The 12,687-nt window shown below is 32.4% G+C and overlaps 1 protein-coding gene across 1 annotated transcript; it reads left to right on the forward strand.

Annotated features, from left to right (window-relative positions):
* Positions 1-2,320: 2,320 nt before the first annotated feature.
* Positions 2,321-12,007, forward strand: LOC145053477 (putative inactive cadmium/zinc-transporting ATPase HMA3). The gene is made up of 9 exons (XM_079001531.1): positions 2,321-2,691; positions 4,266-4,523; positions 6,067-6,164; positions 6,240-6,495; positions 7,447-7,584; positions 7,670-7,997; positions 9,399-9,601; positions 9,691-9,884; positions 10,458-12,007. The coding sequence occupies exons 1-9, from the start codon at positions 2,499-2,501 to the stop codon at positions 11,805-11,807; spliced, it is 3,018 nt and encodes a 1,005-aa protein (XP_078857657.1). The 5' UTR covers positions 2,321-2,498; the 3' UTR covers positions 11,808-12,007.
* Positions 12,008-12,687: the final 680 nt, after the last annotated feature.

The raw sequence follows: 12,687 nt of genomic DNA on the forward strand, positions 1-12,687 counted from the left end.
ACCCTAAAAATTTGATGGTTTTTATGACATTAGCCCTTCATTATTTCACCCAAATAGAAACGGTTTAGGGCTTTCCCCTGCCACCGTGTTTGAGAAGAATGAATCTCCATTGTTGTAAGCAAAGATCCAACTGCAACAAGATGAGTGTCTCTACCCACTATCTTTAAATCTTTCATCAAAGAGTATGCTTGATCACCAGTGAGCTTTGATCGATTTCAAAAGCGGGATTGCAGGAGCCTTCAAGCAATCCCCCAATAGATCACCGAGACCTTCCTTCTTCATACCCATTTTCGATTACAGGTATGCCCCTTGACCCACCTCTTCACCCTTTTTGATTCGATCACAACCCTTCCTTCTCCTTATTTTTCATGTTTTCTTCAGGTTTAAAGGGTCACCCTTCTTGATTCGATCACCACCCTTCCTTCTCCTTTCTTTTTCGTGTTTTCTGCAGGTTTAAAGGGTGAAAAGGACGATGTATAGGGTCTAGAAATTTAGAGATGAATGTGTCGGTTTGAGGCTCGATAACGGGTGGGTGCTCTGTAATTGGGGTGACAGAGGATGGCAAGAGTGGGGAGGGAATGGTGTCGATGGTGGTTGTAAAGGAGATGGGTTAAAGGGTGTGACTGTGATGGAGAAATAGGGGGGGGGGGGGTTTATAGTGATTGAAGGTTGTAAAGGTTATAGGGCCTGACTGTGGGAATCATGGATGGAAAGTGGTGGTGTTCGGTGGTTCAGGTAGCGTGAAGAAAAATGATGAAAGTGTGTGAATGGAGGTTGCCTTACACGTAAATGGTAGGGGGTGATGGTGGGGCGTTTGGTGATAGTGTAAAGTTGTATATGGTGGATGATAATGGAGGTATTAAGGGTGGTATTCAGTGAAAATGGTGGAATAAGGTGATGGATTGATGGTGGTAGACGATTACCTTGAATACCCGGTTACCATGAGGATAAATAAGAACAAAGCATAAAGTTAAATGATATTTTTTGTATAAAATCTTAGTTCATTAGTATTTTTTATACTAAAATAACAATAATAATCATTTTTGTACAATTTTGATACTTCGTTATCATTTTAAGTCATTTTCCAAAAAAAAAAACTCTCTCAATTAATTTTATGATATATCTCTTCCAAAAAAAAACTTGCGTTCACTTTAAGCTATAAAGAAATAAAGCTTTGTCAAATTTGTTACATTTGACCCTTCAATAATAAAGCAATTGCATTTCAAGAACAAATACATTTTAGACCTCAAACACTCATTTTCGAGATGAATTGCTGAAAAGACAAATGGTATTCATCCAATTATTGTAGCACAAGGTTATAAATTCCTTCAAGGATTGTTGTTGACCATTTGCAAGATTTTATTTTGAATTTAGATTGAATTCAATGCTACAAATATTTTAAGATGCTTCAAATTAAATTTGTAAGATTTTATTTGGATTTATTATGATTTTTTTCAATTTAAAAATATTTATGTTTGATTTGGATTTGTGTTAATTTTTTATTTATGTTTAATTTGGATTTTATATGGTGTTTATATTTATTTTTATAATTATTTAAGAAGTTGATTTGGTTATTTATTTATAAAATAGAATATTGAATTCAACAAAAATTAATACAGAAGGGTAAAATGGTCATTTTATAGTTTACCATAAAAATTCAGAAGTTCCAACCAAACAGCATGTTAAAAATTCAGATCTTAATAATTGAGATCCTAACAAACAACCTCTAAGTATAACTTGTCAATTTTTTGAAAGACATATTTCCACAAAAATAAATTTACATAATCATAGTATAATACATTTGGAGGAAAAAAGGCATATCTAACTATCATCTATATAAACTAACATTATTCACATTTCTTGTGATTTTAACACCATCACACTTAGAATATCTCATCCACATTAGCTACAATTTTGACATAGATATCTCGCCACAAAGCTCTCATCAAGAAAAATGCAACTCCATAAATATTACATTTATAGACCAATATGTCCTTGAATAGTTGATTAAAAAAAGTTATGTCCATGTAAAGAACACACGCTTCTCTTGCATATATTCCGTTTAACAAATCAATGCATTACATAATCATTAAAATAAACATGACACATAGTTTCATAAACAAACTTCTAAATTAATATTCAAGTTTGAAGAAAAGATTTGGATTTGAACTTCCAGTCGTATACGGATGCTCTTTCTCGAATGGGAAGATTCGGACCCACATAACAAAATGGTTTTACACGTAGATTCCATCGAACTCATTTCATATATAATCCGATTCTCTCTCCTCCCTCCACCACCCCAATCACTTTAAATAATCAGCATCTCTTCCCATTCTTTCACATATTGATCTCCCTTCACTTGTTTCAGTGTTTCACAACATAAATCTCTCTCCGTCTCTCTCTCTCTCTCTCTCTCTCTCACTCACACACACACACACACACACACTCTCTCTCTCTCTCTCTCTCTATAAACTTGCATTTGTTTACAAGAGAAAGAAATGAGGGAGAATTCATCGACCCATTTGGAAAAAAGCTACTTCGATGTTTTGGGTTTATGTTGTTCATCGGAGGTGCCTTTGATTGAGAGAATACTTCGACCTATTGTCGGTGTTCATGACGTTTCCGTTATCGTTCCGTCTAGGACCGTGATTGTACTTCACGACCCCGTCCTGGTTTCACAGCATGAAATTGGTAAAGTAACTCTGTCATCACCCTTTCACCGTTACGTTTCCGTTACATTGGTGTTCTTTTTTGTTATTTTAAAGTAACTTTTATATTTAGTGTGTAGATGCTCGCAGATAAGATTTTTAATGTTCCATAAGTATTTGTTCGTGAATGTCGAATGTTTTCATACAAGAATATTCTATATACGAGGCATATTATAATTTATAAGTGAATATGCACTTCTTTTAATATTAGATTTAATAGCAGTATCTTTAATTTGGCATGCCGATAAATATATAAAAAATTAAGACTTTTATGTATTTAAGCATTGCAATATATTAGAAGGAGAATCAATAAATTTTTTTCATTAGTATTTTAAATTCCTTTACTTTATTGATAAACAATTGGGTTACAATAAATCATTAATAATAAATCATTAATGCCGTAGATTCCAACACGAAATTGTTATTAAATTTATTTTAGCGTGTTGTCATTGTGATATTAGATATAACATAATTTGTTTATTATGTTTATCTGTCATTGATATGATGTTAACTATGATATCAAAGATTACAAAATTATCTGGTTGAAATGCAATTTAATGAGAACTCAATTTTTTTTTAACGAATTAAATATAATTAAAAGATGAATGACTTTTATTAGAAAGAATATTCATTAATAATTATGATTGTATGACATTAACCCTATTTTTATATTTTTTAATGTTAGATTAAAATTATATTTATTAACTTCTTAAACGAAAAATGTAGTTAACGGATAAGTAATATGCGATAAATCGATGGAAGTAATGTGACGACTCATTATTTACTCAACGTGGAGCTTAAATTTGTCGGGAAGCATGATGCCTTGGGGTATAATGCCATCAATTATTAGGGAAAAGTTTGTTATAAAGATATGATGAAATGAAAAGCACATTTGAGATATTGCATGATTTATATGAAGAAAGTCATTTATTTCATATGATATTCTTTAAAATATATTATTACATAGTACATAATTTATTATTATTAGACGGTTTTAAAAGTTATATTTTTATATAGATACATTTAAAGTTGTACGTTACTTCAAAATTTGTCATATTTCAGCACTTTGCCATTGGTTGTGGGCCCAGACATGGGTGTTTTTGGATTTGATGATTTCTAAAGGAGATAATTTTTCATGAAAATTAGGGATATCTTTAACAAAGTTATCTTTGTGTGTGCTCTTTTTTAGCATATATAGACTCCAATCCTAAATCAGCAAAACACAGGAAAAAAATATTATTTTAATATTAAAATAATCAAAATACTTACAAGAATTTGTCTTTTGTATTTTAATAGTAAACCATCATCTATAATGCTACATCTTTGTTATGTAATATTGAAATTAATAGTAGTACTATTATTAAGATTCTTTAATTCATTCCAACATTTTCTATCGCTAAGTAGTTCCTGTCAAATATTAACTAATATCTTGCAAGTTTTATCATTTTACTCATGTCGTTTCCGTAATACATTTAAAAAGTGAATAAAATCACATTAATTTGTGATATGTTTATTATATATATATATTAACTTGTATATTTTACGTGATTTTTTTAGTTAAGGTGCTAAACCAAGCTAGTCTTGAAGCAAATGTGAGAGTAAAAGGAGAAACAAATTATCGAAACAAATGGCCAAGTCCATATGCTGTGGCTTGTGGTGTATTGCTTCTATTATCATTTTTGAGTTACTTTTTTTCACCATTGAAATGGTTGGCGATAGCAGCTGTGGTAGTTGGCATTCTTCCCATAATATTGAAATCTATTGCTTCATTGCGTAATTTCAGACTCGATGTAAATACCCTCATGCTTATTGCAGGTATGATTTCTAAATTTAAATCATTTATTAGATAATTAGTTATGAAATTATTGATACATGTCAAATCTTGTTCAAAAAAATTTACATATAGTAAAGTATTGAAGTATTTCTAAAATGGGTTTAAGATTTCGACAATAATTATACAAAAGGCTAGCTTACAAAAAAAAAAAAATAGAAAAGAACGAAAGAGGATTCTTGAAGTCAAAACAAGTCAAAGCAGGCCAGTGATTAATTAATGAGGACGGCTAGGAGTCAGTTTCGAAGAATGTTTAAAAACTTAGAAATATGAATAGAAAATTGATTTACTTTTTAACTTATGTATTAAAAGAGTACATTATGCAACAATTAAATTAATTTTTGATATTAATGTTTTGAGACAAACATTCTTTAAGTAGTATAAAACATTCTATTGTAATATGTTAGATTGTTTGTTAGTAGCATTCCAACTCCTTAAATAGATAAATAAATAGTGACAATGTAAATTTGAAGTGTAAGTTATACAATCTCTCCTACTTTCTATTATGCTATATTTTTAGAATGTAAAATAGAATTTAAATTTAGTTTATGATAAGCTATTCTAAATTTCATTTTACGCTCTAAAATAAAATATAAAAATAGAGTACGGATCACACCATTTTTGAAATCGGAAAGGTTAACCAATTGGAGGTGGGTAACCAAATTAAAAGAAACAAAAAGTTTATGGTTTTGAAAAAAAGAAAGAAATTAAATTAGTACAAAAGATAAAGTGAAAGTCGTTCCATTATTATATATAGATTCCACTTTTAGCTTGAATGTCATTTGTTTTTAGCTCAATAATTTACCAGTAGCATGTGACGCTTTCTTTCTCCATCTGTAATAGTATTTTGTCCTTGAATGTCTCATGAACATTTCTTGATTTAATGATTGAATTCTTTCCATCAACTTAATTTTAAAATTGACAGTTTGTAGTCAAAACGTTCGACTTAAATAAAAAAAAAATTGTTATTACGAACTTTTAAATTTTAATTTAAACAAAACATTCTAAATATAAAAGCTATTTCATGTAGCGTTTAATAAAAAATTATTGAGTGTTTTTAGTCAATTTCCAGAATTTTCTTTAAAAATATATTTATATATTTATTTTTTTAAACAATTGTCATTTTATGTAGTTTTATAAATTTCAAAAGCTTCGGGTCACTTTTACGGAATATTTATATAACAAATTAAAGCTCCAGCTTCTATCTACCTGTTAACAGTTGTCAGCTTTCAACTTTCAGCTTCCAGCTACCGGCTAATTTGCCAAACACACCGTATATATACGGCACAACTTATTTAAAAAAATAAATATTCTCATTTATTTAAAGGTCAAATGTTCGAAAAACACCATCTTCATAGAAAATTCATGTTTTTGTATATTTACTTGCTTAAATTAGCTTGAACAATATACACTCTTACCGATTTTAAAATTTTAGCTCGGATTTAATTCCTTTGTTACAAATTTTGTGCGAACATTAAATTTTATTACGAATTCATCTCAAAATTAATTTAATTATAAATTTTGCAGTTGCGGGGTCACTTTATTTAAAAGATTTCTGGGAAGCTGGCACAATTGTGTTCTTATTCACTACAGCCGAGTGGCTTGAATCAAGAGCTGGTCATAAGGTTTGCTAAAGCCTCTCTAATTTCATGAAATTCAATCTTGAATATTAGCAATTTTGATTTGAATTATATTTTTAGGCAAATGCTGTTATGTCATCATTAATGAACATGGCTCCTCAAAAAGCTGTATTGGCTAGCAATCGTGAAGAAGTCAATGTAAATGAAGTCATGGTCAACACAAAGATTGCTGTGAAAGGTGGACATGTGATCCCAATTGATGGAATTGTGGTGGAAGGAAGATGTGAAGTTGATGAGAAGGCTCTTACTGGAGAGTCATTTCCTGTATCAAAAGAAGTGGATTCTTGTGTTTGGGCTGGCACTATAAATATAAATGGTATTACACTTTACCTCAATTATGAAATTTTTAGACTTGTTTAGTATTGGTTTTATAAGTATCAAGTTCCCATTTCATAACTAATTTGAAATATTTTCTATATATATAATGAGCATACCTATGACGAAGTTTGTGACATATGTAATATAGGGGAAAAAATTGATGTTCTTTTGTATTTTGTTTAGTATATAAGTATTAAGTTCCCATTTCATGACGAATTTGAAATATTTTTCTATATATAATGAGGATACCTATGACGAAGTTTGTGACATATATAGACAAAAATAAAATGAAGTTCCTCTTTTGTATTTTGTTCGAATAATCGAATCTCTATGATAATTGATTATGGATGATAAAAGGTTGAATAGATAACATATGACTTGGATTGGGTTGCATGGGTTTGAATGGGTTATATGGAATTGTGTTGGGCTGGTTTATTTTTATTTATTTATTTATTTGAATGGCAGGTTTTTAGTGAATTGCCAACTTGCACAAAAATTGAAGTAATCACATTTTTTATCGTTACTTACTTATTTATTTTTTGTTATTTAAGTAAACCACCATATCATTTAACCATATTAATGGAATTTTTCTTTAATATATATTGTTTTTTAGGCATCGTTCATTTAAAACAATAATAACTAGCTTAAATTTTTATCAAAAATATTTTATTTACTCACGTAATTTAGTATTTAAATTTTGACTAGTATAATATTTCAATTCTACAAAATATTTTGATATTTATAGAATAATGTACATATAAACTACAAATTATCAGCGATGAAAAAAATTGGACCAAAATGTAGCAATTATTAGTTAAACTTTGGAGACTCAAATGGATTGTAAAGTTCGTAGCCTAAAAATGGTTCTTTTTATTTTTGAAGTTTAAAGTATAAAAAGAGCATTGTTTATTTTCTAACCTTTTATTTGATTTGCTATATCGTAATTCAGGTTACATTACGATTAACACTACAGTCCTAGCTGAAGATTGTGTAGTAGCAAGAATGGCTAAGCTTGTTGAAGAAGCTCAAAACAATAAATGTAAAACACAAAGATATATAGACGAATGTGCCAAATACTACACCCCAGGTAAATGCACAATTAAATTTGTTACATCGATACTAAAATCATCAATTATTCTTGTTAACACCATTTTCTTCATGATAATTGACAGCTGTGGTTATTATAGCAGCACTTTTGGCTGTGATACCAACTGCTATGAAGCTTCATAACTTACACAAATGGTATCATTTAGCTTTGGTTGTTTTGGTAAGTTCATGTCCATGTGCACTTATTTTGTCTACCCCTGTGGCTACATACTGTGCACTATCAAAGGCCGCTACAACTGGGCTTTTAGTCAAAGGTGCAGAATACCTAGAAACGCTTGCTAAAGTCAAAATCTTTGCTTTTGATAAAACCGGGACAATTACTAGAGGAGAGTTTTCAGTTTCCGAATTTCGTTCAGTCAAGGATGACATCGGGCTAGACAAATTGCTATATTGGTAATTTATCAACACATTATTTTCATTAATATCTTTTGGTTATTTTGTAAGATAATGACTTGCTTATTACTCAAAAGACAATTCAATAGGGAATATAGAGAATACATAAATCCTAATGACTAAAGGAGAAGGGGCTGACGCCTAAACCCTAATCACTAACATCTCCTGCATTTTGATCGGGACGAGAAAATTAAACTGAAAAAAAATATCAAAAAAAACCCCTAAAAGAAACATAGACAACGGCAGCGATGGTGGCAGATCTCTAACGATGGCGGTTAACAGTGACTACTCATCGGAGAAGAAGAGAGAAGAAGCGGCGGTGGTGGCGACGATCATGAAGCCGGTGGCTAAGGAGTCCGGAGAAAGGAAGCGAGAAAAAAGAGAGCGCGAGCTACGACGGATGGGGCTAATGCCGACGATATCGGTGATTGCAGTCTTGATAGAGAAATAGAGAAATGACTGTAGATCACAGGGTGCCCGACAGAGAAGGTGTCATCAGAGGGAGGCAACAATAGCATTGAAAGAGGCGAGCCCACGAAAGGGGCCATCCGAGAAGGAGATAGAAGGCACGGAGACAAGAGTCGTTCGAGGAAGAGATAGAAAGCTGGAAGGCAAGGGCCGATGAGGAAGTAGAAGGAGCCAAGGAATGAGCTTTGGTTTGGGGCCGACGATTGTATTGTTATATAGTAGGATTGTAGGAGAAAGACTAAAGGAAAAATACTGAACCTAATTAAGACTCCTCCGACGGCTATTAGAGAAGGTCGCCGAGATGGAGGGCGACGGCTGTGGGTTGTGTTCAATAGTAGACTTTTAATATAGAGCTTTGATACAATGTAAGATAATGACTAGCTAATTACTCAAAAGACAATTAAATAAGAATATATAGAGAATAACTACATCTAATTTGCTAAACCCTAAAAGGCATGAGTTGAAACCATAATCATTAACATTTTTGAAAACGAGGTACCATGTATTTCACACAAAATGACCATCTTTTTGACTTGTTAAACAAAATGACATCTAATTTTGCAATTGCCCACATTCCATATTGCCAAAAATGCTTTTTGAACGGCCCCACCAAAAAAAATCTTAAAGAAGAGATAAAAGTTTTGTAAAAAATCTAATATTGCCAAAAGCAAATTCACATGTTGTAACTAAATTCATATATTATGAAATAAATGAGAAATGATTTCTCTTCCGATTACTTTTTTTCTTTTGTGGTGGGAATCCTTTGAAAAATGATTTCCGAATTCCCAATGGTACCCTTGACAAAATAGTAGTCATTTTATGCTAAGGACCAAAATGGTTGCCATTTTGTTAAATGAATCGACCCATTAAGTCATTTTTGTGAATATCCCTATATTTATTACTTGAGACTGATTTTTGTTTGGAATTTTAAAGGGTTTCAAGCATAGAGAGCAAATCTAGTCATCCCATGGCTGCATCACTTATAGACTACGCACAATCCCATTCAGTCAAAGCACAACCAGATAATGTAGAGGAATTTGAAAATTATCCTGGAGAGGGAGTTTATGGAAAAATTGAAGGCAAAAATGTTTACATTGGGAACCAAAAGATTGCAAGTAGAGCTGGCTGTTCAACAGGTGCAAATGTTCACCATCTATATTTTTTTAATATAATTTTATTTGATTAATTAGTCTTTATGTTATTAATATATGTATTTTATATGTAGATCTAGATTTCAATAGTGAAGGAAAATCAATGGGCTACATACTTATCGGGTCTTCACTTGTTGGAGTCTTTAGTCTGTCTGATTCATGTAGAACGGGTGCAAAGGAAGCACTCAAAGAACTCAAATCAATGGGTATTAAAACAGCTATGCTTACTGGAGATTCTAAAGCTGCAGCAAATCATGCACATGATCAGGTGAAACTTTAAAAGTGTTGACATTTAAAGATTCACTAAATAACACAAAAAAGTATTCAATGTTTAACAAAGAGAGATTTTATTGGTTTGAAGATGATCTCAAAGACTTAGATTCAACCCTTAATTTATACATAGTTTGTTCCTAGATCTCATGTATTCATGTCATTTTCACATGTCACACACCAATTTGACACGACACAAAAATAAATAAGTTTTATCTTATTTTTCAAGATATATATTTGTGTCGTGTCACACAAATTCATGTATGTCAGGTCTACTTGTGCCTAAACTTGACACCCATTGCTATCTTTCATGAAATTAAAATTTTCGGCAAGTCTTTGAAATTTAAAAGAAAAATAGTTTAAAACCCTCATTGAACCAAAATTAATCCAAACTTGGGAGCCAAAAAGATTTTTTTTTCCATTCATATAAAGTGGGCCTTGTAACTCGACAAATCAAAAGTTATATCTTTTTCAAGTTACGCATCTTGCTACCTTTTTGGTAGTTTCCTTGAATGACTTTATGTGTGCTTCAATATGCGATTATGTTCTTACATTTACCTTCATTTTGCAGTTAGGAGGTGCATTAGAGATCCTACATGCAGAACTTCTACCTCAAGATAAAGCCAAATTCATTAAAGATTTTCAAAAAATTGCTCCAACAGCAATGGTTGGAGATGGAATCAATGATGCACCTGCTTTAGCCACTGCAGACATCGGTATTTCAATGGGAATATCAGGTTCAGCACTTGCAACCGAAACAGGTCAAATAATACTCATGTCTAATGACATCCGGAAGCTTCCAATAGCAGTGAAACTCGCAAGAAAAACCCGAAGAAAAATATTTGAAAATATATTTGTTTCTGTTATCATCAAGGCTGCTGTAATTGCTGTAGCTCTTGCAGGGTATCCGCTTGTTTGGTTAGCAGTTCTTGCAGATGTTGGAACCTGTTTGGCAGTGATATTGAACAGCATGCTTCTGCTACGAACTAAAACCGTTTCAAAAAGTGGAAAAAAGCATTCACATTCTTCACATGATCATAAACATTGCCATTCTTCTCACAAGCATGATAAGGGTGAGTCTAGAAATTGTCAATCTAAGAAGGGTTGTTGTGGTCATGATGGTAAGGTGCATGAGGCGAAGCATGGTTCTTGTGGTCATGATGATGATCATGTACATAAGGTGAATCATTCAATACATGGACATGATTGTACTCATGATGGGCACATACATGAGGTCAAGATATTAGTGGAAGAATCAAAAGATCATCACAGTTGTTGTGTACATGATGATGGAGATGCACATGATGTAAAGGGTATTGTACAAGAAACAGGAGCCAAACATGGTTGTTGCTCTCATTCGAAAGAAGAGATCCATGAAGTGAAGGAAGTCGTACAACAAAAAGAAAGCAGCCATGGTTGTTGTGCCCATGGTGATGAGGTGCATGAGGTTAAGCAGTCAGAACAAGTACATGAAAGCCATGGATGTTGTCCTCATGATGATGATTCTCATGCTCATGATGAGGTACATAAGGTAAAGTACACTGTTGGAGTGATAGAAAACAAGTATGGCTGCTGTGGTCACGCTGATAATGAAGCACACAATTACATGGATTCAGATGTGGAATCACAACTAAAACGGAGTAGTAGTTGTGGGAATGTGATTAAGAAGAATGGTGATTGCTGCCATGACCAAATAACCCACAAGAAAAGCCACTCGCATCATGAAACACGTAGGAATTTGAGTGATGATCACCATGGCCATGTAAAAGAGTACATCACCAAAGAGGAGTTGGGGAAAGTGGTAAGACATTGTTGCCAGAAGCATGAGGTAAGTGGGTGTTGCAAGAGCTTCAGAAAGGAATGTTGTGTGCACGTTGGATTCAATGGCGAGGGGGGTTTATCAGAAATTGTAGTTGAATAAATGCTTAAATTTCTAAAGTTTAGAAAATGCCCTATTTTGTAAGCTTTAGGTACATCTAGTTCAAAAAGGATAAAAATCTATTGACCCTTTTTGCTAGAATTTAAGAAGCTTTCTATATAGCATGTTAGTTGTCTCCAATATTTGCATATTGTCTACAAAACTGAATTTGAAAAAATGTATGTAGATATCATGTTGTGGACCGTGCAAATCTCACTTAGGTCATGTTTACAGAAAAATACAACCATTTATCTACAGTATTCAGAAAAACCCTTATATTTTATTTATATACAAAAAAACCCTTAGATTTTTAGTTACCTTTCAAATTTACCCAAATATCTGTTTTTTTAAGAAGCTATCAGGTTGTTTTCGAACATAACATTTATCTTGTTAGGTTTTAGGTTGACATGGAAAAAAAATCAAGGGTAAATTACGCCAATCGTCCCTCGTGTATATGCCAAAAAGCGTGTTTAGTCCCTATTTTCAAAAATTAACTCGGATCGTCCCTGTATTATGTTTTTTTCACTCGGGCAGTCCCTGAAGACATAAAATGACTATTTTACCCTTAGTAATTTCTTTTTTTATATTTTTATTATTTGTTTATCATTTTTTAGAATTGAAAAAGGAATATAATAAAATAAATACCCCCCCCCCCTTAATTACACGTTCAACCCTACTTTTCCCTTCAGTTTCCCGACATCCCCTTTCACATTTGCCGGCCACCAGGAGGAGTGTAGATGAGAGCACACAAGTGGCAATGACGACTTCATCTCCGTCAATCTTCTAACAACCACCAACCTTAATTTCCGTCTCTTTTTCCCTCTCTCTCGTACCATCACACATGAAATCCCCAAATAGAGCTCCAATTTTACATAGACGGTGG

This window comes from Lactuca serriola, chromosome 5, assembly GCF_051521515.1.
Source record: "Lactuca serriola cultivar US96UC23 chromosome 5, Lser_US96UC23_V15, whole genome shotgun sequence".
Taxonomy (NCBI): Eukaryota; Viridiplantae; Streptophyta; class Magnoliopsida; order Asterales; family Asteraceae; genus Lactuca; species Lactuca serriola.